This window comes from Cynara cardunculus, unplaced genomic scaffold (genome assembly GCF_001531365.2).
Source record: "Cynara cardunculus var. scolymus isolate 2C unplaced genomic scaffold, CcrdV1 Un_Scaffold_5344, whole genome shotgun sequence".
Taxonomy (NCBI): Eukaryota; Viridiplantae; Streptophyta; class Magnoliopsida; order Asterales; family Asteraceae; genus Cynara; species Cynara cardunculus.
The window spans coordinates 24,611-35,666 of NW_020202363.1; the positions used below are offsets into that span (position 1 = coordinate 24,611).

Consider the following 11,056-nt stretch of genomic DNA (forward strand, 5'->3'; position numbering starts at 1 on the left):
TGATTTATAAAACTTTGGGGGATGATTGTTAGGACTAAAATAATCCTAAGTTTACGAAAGTTTTATAAAGTCAAATTACTTTGCATTGAATTGATATATTCATGTAATTGGGCTAATGGCAATGGGTTTTACATTGTAAATGTCACCTATAAATAGGTGACATGGGCATAGAATTTAGTGTTGATTATTCGTTTTTTTCATTCTATTCAATTCACATGAGAGTCGACTGATTGAGAAAGAGTTTGTACGTTTAATGCTTTCAATGAATAAGAGAAACGACTGGTTCATCAAGTTCATATTCTTCATCTCTATATCTCAGTTACTGTGTAACATGATTTGATCTTGATTTGTTGTTGATATGAAACTCACAAGCTCCTTGCTCCCATGCTTGGATTCTATTTAAGATAGATTTCTTTCATTCTAAAATCACAAATTTGAGGCTCTAGGCTAGTCCATAAATTAGTAGGGTCGATTTTGAGGAGGATAATATCAACTAAAGGAACAAGTTTAGGACTTAGTCGATTAAAAATCCATCAAGCAACTCACACTACTTACCATGCAACTTAAATCGCTGCAAAAGTCACTTGTGCACTTTTTCTCTTTCAACACCAATGGCTTACGTGACTAACCATGCGACTTAAGTCGTGCAACATGTCAACTCAATGTTTCTTGATTTTTCAAGCCAAAAATCCAAACTCACAGTTCACCTAATTTTCCAAATTATACAATATAAAGATTCTCAATATTACTAATACAACAACAAATCTTGAAAATTGAATAATTTATAAAATAAAGAGATCTTTCAAGTTGTTTCAATGAGGATGTTTGGGAGTGTCATGCATTGTGTGAAGCCTCAGGTTGGTTGATGTGTTGCGGGTTTTGTTAATTTGTCTATGAAACTCCTGTATTTTGTTGGAAAGTTGATGCAAGGGCGCTTGTTTGGGATGTTGATGATTTGTATTTTATTTATTATGTCTTTTGTGTAGGGATCTCTCTTGTTATTTTGGTTTGTTAGTTTTGTGGTATGGAGATTGTTCCAACCACTTATGTTGGGAGTTCATGTGGGTGATCCACGCCGGCTAGGTGTATTTTGTATTTTTTGTTTCTATTGACTTGCTAGGATTGTTGTCTCCTTTCCAAAAAAGTTATTCGATCCAATTTAAATCAACCGATCCAATTAGAACCAAGCTACCATAATCGGACATCTAATTGTATTGGCTCATATTGGATCCAAAATTTCAACATCCAGATTGGATCAATCAGTTCTTAGATGACAGTCCAGAATCCAATAAAACCGAACTGAACCAATCCAATGACCATCCAATTACACATCCAATTAATAACTATATATAATTATTAAAATTTTGCAATATTGTTTTTTAGTTGATATTTACAAGTTGTGATTTCTAATAAATTAATAAAATATATGAATAATTATTAGAAACGGTTGATTAATTCGCTAAAAATTGTACCAAATTATTGATGGATCCAATATGATGCAGTGGATAACAAATAATAATATCCAATGGATGGAACCGATATGATCCAACTTTACACTAGATTGGATTGAATCGGAATATCCAATATGCATTAGATGATTAGATCGAATTAAATCGACATAAATCCATTGGATTTCAATCAATCAACATCCTAGTCTTAGACAAAGAAGCCCTAGCTTAATATAAATAAATAAGCATTGATAAAGTTTCAATATTGATTTTTTAAAGATGAATATATGGATTCTGACGAAAATCTAAACTATAAATTTGGTCCATATGGTTTGTTAAAAATAAAACTTTTTGTCTTTATATTTTTGAAATTGTAAGATGGTTATCGTGATTTGTAAAATTGTCCGGATTTTGATCCTTCCTTTTAAACGGTTGTTGAACTTTTTTTTGTAAAATGAGGGCATGTTCGTCATTTTATGGAATTTTTTTTTTTTTTAGCAATCAAAGATCAGGGACCGAATTCATAAATTTAATTTTGATTGAATAAACGTATCCATAATCTAAAGAATACTTTTAGTAAAAAAAAGTGTGAGCTTGGACAACCAAATTTGTAGCTTACGAATGTTCCTAAAAAGGATATGTTATAAGTTTTTGAATTATTGAATGGCATACAAACCTGTGGATGCCGTATAACAACATTAAATTTATTATTTTATTTGACAAGAGAGAAGATCCTTTTCTTGTATTGCTCCTTTGGTTCCTACCAAAAATCAACACTCACACCAACCCCTCTCCAAAAACCCCACGAAAAGTCTTCCATCTTTTGTCTCCTATTTGTGATTGGTATTCGATTTCAACCATTTTTTATTGTTTAGGGTTTACAATTAGGATTAGGATTAGGATTAGGATTAGGATTAAGGATTTTGATTTTGATTTTGATTTTGATTTTGTAATTGAATAGAGAGCGAGCGACCGAGCGAAGGAGATGGAAACATGAGAACAGAGCAGGTAAGATCGATGGCAGCAGACACAAGAGGGAAACATAGGATTTCTGCTGCATTGAAGAGACTTGAGCAAGAAACTCATTCCATACAAGTAAATTTTCATCATCTTTCTTCAATTCTTATAACAATTATGTATTTTCTTTTTTTCTTTTGATTGCAATTTCATCTAAAAGCTCTTCTGTTAGTTCGATGTGGACCAGGAATTACCTTTTCCAAATGTGAGGTTTTTCTGTACAATATGACAGATCTTATCAGCTATCACTTATGGAATGATTGCTTTCTAAGTTTTTGCTAATTGTTTAGGAGTTTGAATTCTGTGGAATTGTTTTTGTTTGAAAGATTGACGCTTCAAAAAAGCCATGAAATTACTCTCCAAAAAAGCCATTTGGGAGAAACGGTCCAACAACACCTCGTAAGATGGGCACATATCCTCCAAAAGAGCCCTTTAGGACCGAGATTGAGATTGTCAACGACCTTGGCTTTGTGAGAGAATATGTGGAATAAGATTACTATTTAAAAGGGCCCTCCATGAAAGAAGAGGGGTTTGGACATGTATATATTTAGGAGAATGGTTCAAGTCGAACCGATATGGACTCCAATAGTTCAAACTTAGGATTGCTTGTTCTTGTTTTATTGGTACCCTTTGTCACGTTGTATGGAAAACATGGGAAATTGAGTCAATGTCTCTATGCTTGATTTTTGCTTAACTTCTTGTATTGACTTTTCCAAGCCATGGAAAGAGCCCTTTTTGCAAAAAGCAAGGGCATGGGCACATAGATTTGGAGCCTCAGTGCACCAATTTGTGTTCTGTTTGGTTCTCTAAAGGAAATTTGTGCTTAATTCTTTTGCACTTTTGGACTTTGTATTCGTAAAAGGATGGACTGCTCACTGCTCTTACTCAACTCGATTGCTGAAATGTTGGGTTTTTAGCAGCTAGGTTTGAAAATGACCAGGTCGAAGAAAAGGTCGTTAGAGTTATAAGTGATATAGTATAGATCAAAGCCCCACTTCAAAGGCTCATAACTTTTGATTCATTAGGATTATGGGACCCATAAGATTTGCACAGAAAGCTTGCGCGGGCCGGATGTATGACAAACAACCCGGTTTGGCCTAACTTTTGGCTCAAAATCTTTTAATCTAAAGCCCCAAATTTCATACTTGTATTTAGACACAAATTAATTAGGTTTATTTGCCGGTTTTTTTGTTCGGGATTTTTGGCAATCTGCCAAAAATAGTTCCGACTTGAAAAGGCTGAATTTTGTAATTTTAAACGTAGTGAATAATAATATTATTTTCTCTCAAAGTGTGCGTAAACACCATGTTCTATTCTGCACAGGGATTGTTTTTGAATTTTGTAGTAGCCACCTATACATACATACATACATACATGTACACACACATATATATATATATATACATATATATTATATATACATATAATTGGTTGGTATGTAAGCCATATAGCCTTAAGTTTTAAAATTATGGTGTGTGCAGGAAGAGGTAGAGCAACTTGAGAAAATGGGAGCAGCTTCAGGTGTATGCAAGGAGTAAGAATGAATGAACCGAACCAAAGCAAAGCAAAGCAAAGCAACTAACTTAACACGATTAGTTCTCTCTTCACAAATCTCTAATAACTCCCCTCATCTCTATGTAGGATTCTCAATGACGTTGAAACAAGGCCGGATCCCCTGCTCCCCACGTAATTTACTCCTTGCTTTCTTATATTTCCAAAAAGCAATTCATTTAGGGGTTGTTCTTTCTTGATGGCGGTCCTAAACGTTGTTTGTTTTTTGGCAGAACAAATGGTCCAACAACTCCGTTATGGGATAGATGGTTCGAAAGGCCACAAAATAAGTCTGATTGTAGATGCCGGATACTGTGACCATGGATTGTGTCATTTTATAATATCATGTATAGAAACCAATGTTGTTTTGACCAAGTACTATACTAGACGGACGTCCGTGAAGAAACGGCAAATTCACCAACTTTTTTCTTCTTTTCTTGAGCTAACAGGTGATGCGTTCTGGTAACATGGTGTTGTACTTTCATGTTTGTTGAATGGAATATTTTGTCATAATCCACAGAATAAACAGGACTATAAATTTAATTGAAAAAAAACAAACCTTATTTTTAGGTCAAATCGATATATAAAATAAAGGGTTTGGATTTTGACAAGTGCAAGCTAGATTATTTCAACATTGTTTGGTAAATTATAAGCTGGTCTTATGAAAAATTACTGTAGATAGCTTGTCAATAAAGGGTTTTCGTGTTTTCACCTTTTTCTAATTATACCGCTAGTTTTTGTTAGTTTATCAGATAATTTAACTAGACATATTTTTTATTAGTTTATCAGCTAATTTAACTAGACATATTTTTTATTAGTTTATCAGCTAATTTAACTAGACATATTGATCAACCGGGCAGTGCCTTGGTGTCATACATTTGGCTAAAAACAAGCACTAGGATACCTTGGATCACTCGATGTCGAATAATGCTACATGTAACACCCCATCCTACTAAACTTAAGATGAGACATGTCACAACCGAAAACGGATCAAAAGTCTACCATTTATAGTACAGAGCTCTAATGGAACTCCCAAAAAACTTTACAACCATTATATTACATAGCACTAACATAATCACCTAATAACATAGCAAAAACACTATATTCAATCGCTAGTCTTTTAGAATCTTAAGCCATCTCGACCCTTCATCCTGCCCCTAAGTTAGATCTTGAACCTACCGAGGTAAAACAAAACAAACCTCGACTGACCAAAAATTGCCCAGTGAACGAATAATAGCATAAGAATATCAAATATGAATAAATAACTGAAAGGAAACATTACGACACAAGTGAAATCATTTTAAGTGTAAATCTCTAAAATTTGAAAGTTATATAATAAAAAAAATATTCAAGGTAAGAACGTCATCCGTATTATTAGGATACGTTGTTCCCGATGGATGATCAATCCAATCAGGCGTCGTAATGGAATGGAAGTGTCGGGCACTACACCATCACATTCCCCGGTAACCAGAGGTATCTGGTATTCGGCTCTATCCGGTAACCAATATAATTGGTATTCGGCTCTACCCGGTATTCGTCTCTATCCGGTAACCAATATAATTGGTATTCGGCTCTATCCGGTATTCGGTTCATAGGATGCATCTAACATTCTCTATTTAGCTTGGTCGTAGCCTTTATGAGAATGTCATGACTATTTTAGCCATCATGGGGGGCGTCTCAACACCCATGCCCCGAGTATTGAGCTTATTCAAAGTTAAGTCAATAAACTCAAACTCAAATAACCAAACATTTGATAATAAGTCTAATAAAACCATTGAGGTTCCAATTTATATAAAATCGATCATGAGTCTTAAAACGTACCGGTAATGGTTTAGATTTATCAGGTACAMAAAAATTATAAACCAAAACATCATATATCACATAAAAGAATTTCAGATACCAATTTGATCATCTCCCCTTTTGTGGACATGTGTCATGATTAAGATTTCATAGAATGGATAATCACCACAATTGATTACCCACATATCAAAAGAAAGTAGATATTCGTACCTTGAAAGTGTTTTAAATATGATCAAACAAAATTCGAGGCTTATGAATRATTCCCTCTTTTCAGATTACCTACACTTATCAGAAAAAAGACTTTTAGACCATTTTCATTAACACTTCTCATCAACTTCAAGTTCCTACAAGCTATTACCTTTCATAGAACTTATGGACCTTCAAGCATGCTTAACATACCACTAGGACACTTAGTAAACATATAACACAATGCCTAGGACTAAAGACAACATTTGCTAAAATGAAATTTACACAATCCAAACAGAAGCTAACAGGTTATGTACACCAAAAGTTTAAGCCTTTTTCTCACACTTAGAGGGTGAACCAAACTTTCTTATAGAAATGAAAGTTGTACATATATCTCTTAGGATTTCATACCAACTGGATTCACATAATTTGGAGTTCTGGTCTATTTTATACAGAATTTTTATACAAACAGAATGCAATTTCGAGTGGCTGCAGACATGATCTGGAAAATCGAAGATTTCAAGCCATGTATGGTTCGAATTAGGTTTCTCAGTAACTACAAAGTTGTAGATAACTCAAACACCTTTCTAACGATATAAAGAACGCATCAATCGGACAAACGGTTGATGTTATATGAATTTCCAAACTTACCAAAACGAATCTGTCTCCTCTAACAGCACCAACTTGAAGAAATTTCATCAATCTTCAATTTTTAACCTATGAATCATGAATCAACTTAGGGTTTAACCATTGCTCGGAAGAATAAGAAATCAGAAAAATAAACTATAGACATACCTTATCTTGAGTTCTTAATTCCAATTATACCATCAATTCTTCAAAAAAACTCAAAGATTTAACAAGAAATCCCTAGGTTTATAGAGATGAGATGAAGAATTTTTAGAGAGAGGTAGGGGAGATCCTAGAGTTAGAGAGAGGAAGAAGCCTGATTTTGTTTTAAAAAAATAACAATTTCCCATATATATTTATAATATTTACTATCTAACCCTTGATCTTAAGCTTATTAGCAATATAATCATACTTTGGCAATTTCCTTTACAATTTTGGTCCTAACCAAGATTGTTCTAACCAACTTAGAACTCAAATGAATTTTATAAAAATAACTAGGCCTAATAAATGGCTCTTCATGACTAAGATATAAAACACTAAAGCACATTTTCACACTTGAACAAAATTGGTTCTCGATCAAGAGATTAGATTTACCAAATACGAGATATTATAATTCTCCTCCCCTTAAAAGGATTTCGTCCCCGAAATCGTGTTAGAGCTATGAATTATGTACCTGAAAAAAAAAACCTGTGGATATTCTTTGTGGGTCGAATCTTCAGTTTCCCATGTAGTTTCTCATTCTGAATGATTTCTCCATAACACTTTGACAACGGGACAGTTTTTTGTCGCATCACTCTTTCCTCTCGATCAATAATTGCTTCCGGTTCTTAATTATAGGAAAGATCACTTTAAATGTCATCACATGGATACTCTACCACGTAAAGAGGGTGGTAATTGTATCCATGGAGCGACAATACATAGAAAACATTGTATATATGCGATAATTAAGGCAGTAGGGCTAGACGATATGCAACTTTTCCAACACGCTCCAAAACTTCGAATGGACCGATGTATCTAGGGCTAAGCTTGCCTTTGATTCCAAATCTCCGGATAACTTTGAACGGAGAGACTTTCAAAGAGACATGATCACCCGGATGGAATTCGAGAGGCCTGCGGTGTTTGTCCGCATAACTTTTATGATGCGATTGAGCCTCTTTCATTTTTTGTCGGGCCATGTTGACTTTTTTGATAGTAATACGAACCAATTCGGGTCCTTCGATGATTTTTCTCCGACTTCATTCTAACAGGTTGGCACACGACATTTCCGTCCATATAAGGCCTTGTACGGAGCCATCCCGATACTGAATTGCCAACTGTTATTATACAAGAATTCTACGTGATAAAGAAACTCATCCCAACTACAGGCCCACTCCAAAACACATGCCCGTAGCATATCTTCAAGCGTTTGAATTTTTCGTTCGGTTTGCCTGTTAGTTTGAGGATGAAATGTTGAACTCTTAGTCAATCTTGAACCCCAAACTTAATTCAATCCAATCCATAATCGTGAAGTGATAGAAACCGGCGTACCGTGTAATCTCATGATTTCTCGTTGGAAAATTTTCAATAAGTTTATTGACTGAAAATGTTTCCTGGATTGGAAGAAAGTGAACAGATTTTGTCAGTTGATCAACTATAACCCAAATAGCGTTGTGACGCCTTGGCGTTTTTGGTAGCTCAGTTACGAAATCATGGAAATGTGTTCCCACTTCCAGACAGGGACTTCCAATGGCTGTAGTAAACCACTGACCCGCTGATGTTCAATTTTAACTTGTTGACAGGTTAAACAACTAGCTACATATTTGGCTATATCTCGTTTCATTCTGTTCTACCAAAAGTATTGTTTCAAGTCTTTATACATCTTGGTAGAGCTAGGATGAATTGAGGAAGGTGAGTTGTGGACCTCGTTCATGACTGCATTTTTTAGATCAGCAACATTAGGTACACAAAGTCGATCTCGAAACCAAATAATAACATCATTGTCAACCTGAAATTCAGATTTTGGATCATTTTTCAACTTTTGCACAACCGCCCATAATTCACCATCTTTACCTTGTGATTCTTTAATTCGAGAAATCATAGTTGGTTCAACCGTACAAGCAGATAACACACCAACATCTCCATGAAGATAAATTCAATGTTCAACCTTTCTAATTCTGCAGAAATTTCAAGTGGCACCATTATACAAGACACATTACCAACCTTTTTACGACTTAAGGCATCGACAACAACATTCGCTTTACTAGGATGGTACTGAATTCAGATATCGTAATCCTTTAGAAGTTCGAGCCATCGTCGTTGTCGCATGTTTAACTCCTTTTGAGTAAATATGTACTTCAAGCTCTTTCATTTTCGAAGGAGCCATACGATATGGAGCTTTTGAAATTGGGGCAGCTCCCGGAATTAAATCAATAGAAAATTGAACTTCACGTTCTGGAGCAATGTCGGGGAGTTCATTTGGAAAAAAAATAACATCTAGAAATTCATTAACAATATGAATATCTTCAGGTTCAAGTTGTATCTCACCCGGTTCTTGAAATGCAGCTAAGAAGCCTTCACAACTTTGCCAGATTAAAGCTTTAGCTTAGAAGACCGATATGACTTGGGTTCCTAGTTTAGGCGAGACACCCTGGAATACATATTCAGGGATGATTTTATCCCCAAATATCACTTGCTTTGAATCGCAGTCGATCATAGTCCGATTGTAACATCTCGCTTGAGCAAACCCCAAATTACCAATTCCTATAAAATCTCCAATAAAATATAATTTATTGATTATTGGGACCAAAATTGATCCTAAATTATTCTAAAAGTTTTGTCAAAGCCATCGAGGCCAAGGATGGAAAATCTGAAAATGTTGCTAAAAAGACTAAGTCTGGAGGAAAACCAGAGGCAATGGATAGACCAGAGGCAATGGTTCGACCAGAGGCAATGGTTGGACGAGAGGCAATGGTTGGACCAGAGGCAATGGTTGGACGAGAGGCAATGGTTGGACCAGAGGCAATGGTTGGACCAGAGGCAATGGTTGGACCAGAGGCAATGGTTGGACCAGATGCAATGGTTGGACCAGAGGCAATGGTTGGACCAGAAACAATGGTTGGACCAGAGGCAATTGTTGCATTGGTCCAGAGCCGATGCAATGGTCCAAAGACGATGCAATGGTCCAGAGACTATGAAGAACTAGAGGCTATAACGAACCAGAGGCCAACACTTTGAAACACACATATCTGGGCATAACATTAATTAACCTCAAAATATGGGATATTAATTTTCTAAAAAAAAACTTCGAAATATCCGTTCTATTTTAGTGATAAAATCACCCGAAACATAATTTCAAACCGGGTGTAACGGAGTTTTTACTTACAACCCTAATTATGTAGMAAAAGAATACGTGACAAGACTATATATAAGCTACACATACTACAACTATGAGATACGGTAATAGGCTACTATTTACCCAAAAGCAAGTTCGATATCTTCAAGTTCCACGATAAATCTTCAAGTCAAACAACGGGTTCTTTCTTTTTATCCGTCTTCTTTCCTGAGAGAGGTTGCCACTTAAATGGTAAGCCAACGCTTAGTGAGTTAAATAGTTAAGCATTATATATCAATATCGCACATGTTTATAAACATACATAATAAACTCTTATCAATAAAAGAGTTCAAGACATCATCTAGATGCAAACCGAAACTCACAAGAAACCGAGTGAACAATTACGTACCGGATGCTAAGATCATAGGATTATATATTCAAATCACCATAGTATACCATATCATTGATGCTCAATACAACAAGGAGACAAGATCAACAACCAAATATATTCAACAACGTTAGAATACCAATAAATATTAAGAACCAAGAGATCGAATCGGTAAACATAACGAAGACAGTGCATCACCCCGTCCTTCACCTCCCGGGCTCATGCCAAAGTCTGAGTCAGAATCATACATTACAGGAAACCTCGCACTGCCCGCCTTTCTCTACCGGGTATGTGCCAAGGTTCCCTACTCATTGCTCTTCCTCCTCTTCGAGCAATGAGTATTCACAACCGCATAAAGTCTCACCCGTCCAACCCGGGATCTTGACTTTGCCATAAACTTCCGATGTACCACATGAAGTAGTACCTGTACTATGGCGTACAATTCAAGGAACAAAACAACGAGTCCGGATCTAGAAAGCAAACCGATGTACCGAGATAGTAATAAGGATTCAACTCAAGAGACGGAATCAAAGACAAATCAAGATCGTGTGACTYCATTCAAGACCAAAAACATTCATATGAAAATATATATGTTCAAATTAATATGTAACAATTAACTATATAACTCACCGGGCAACCGTATAATACCGAAAAGCTCCGAATTAACAAGTCCAATCTACCACACTTAGATTACTTCCAAAGTATCAAAATATGTCTTAATTACCCCCT

At 35.5% G+C, this 11,056-nt stretch overlaps 1 protein-coding gene and 1 long non-coding RNA gene across 2 annotated transcripts; one reads left to right on the top strand and one right to left on the bottom strand.

The window, feature by feature from the left end:
* Window positions 1–2,097: 2,097 nt before the first annotated feature.
* LOC112504367 (guanine nucleotide-binding protein subunit gamma 2-like) lies at window positions 2,098–4,526 on the top strand. Its single transcript, XM_025108305.1, has 5 exons — window positions 2,098–2,291; window positions 2,410–2,543; window positions 3,947–3,999; window positions 4,107–4,151; window positions 4,250–4,526. Exons 2-5 carry the CDS (start codon window positions 2,442–2,444, stop codon window positions 4,332–4,334), a joined length of 285 nt encoding a protein of 94 aa, XP_024964073.1. The 5' UTR covers window positions 2,098–2,291; window positions 2,410–2,441; the 3' UTR covers window positions 4,335–4,526.
* A 478-nt stretch (window positions 4,527–5,004) lies between these two features.
* On the bottom strand, window positions 5,005–6,953 carry LOC112504368. The gene is made up of 4 exons (XR_003068174.1): window positions 6,798–6,953; window positions 6,654–6,719; window positions 6,027–6,095; window positions 5,005–5,191 (listed from the first exon to the last, which is right to left on the bottom strand). It is a non-coding gene; the product is annotated as an uncharacterized LOC112504368 (long non-coding RNA).
* Between the last annotated feature and the right edge of the window lie 4,103 nt (window positions 6,954–11,056).

Coding starts and splice junctions, on each gene's coding strand:
- LOC112504367 (XM_025108305.1), top strand. CDS start 2,442: ATGAGAACAGAGCAGGTAAGATCGATGGCAGCAGACACAAGAGGGAAA. Junction 2,544..3,946: donor AAGAAACTCATTCCATACAA/GTAAATTTTCAT, acceptor TGGTGTGTGCAG/GAAGAGGTAGAGCAACTTGA. Junction 4,000..4,106: donor GCTTCAGGTGTATGCAAGGA/GTAAGAATGAAT, acceptor ATCTCTATGTAG/GATTCTCAATGACGTTGAAA.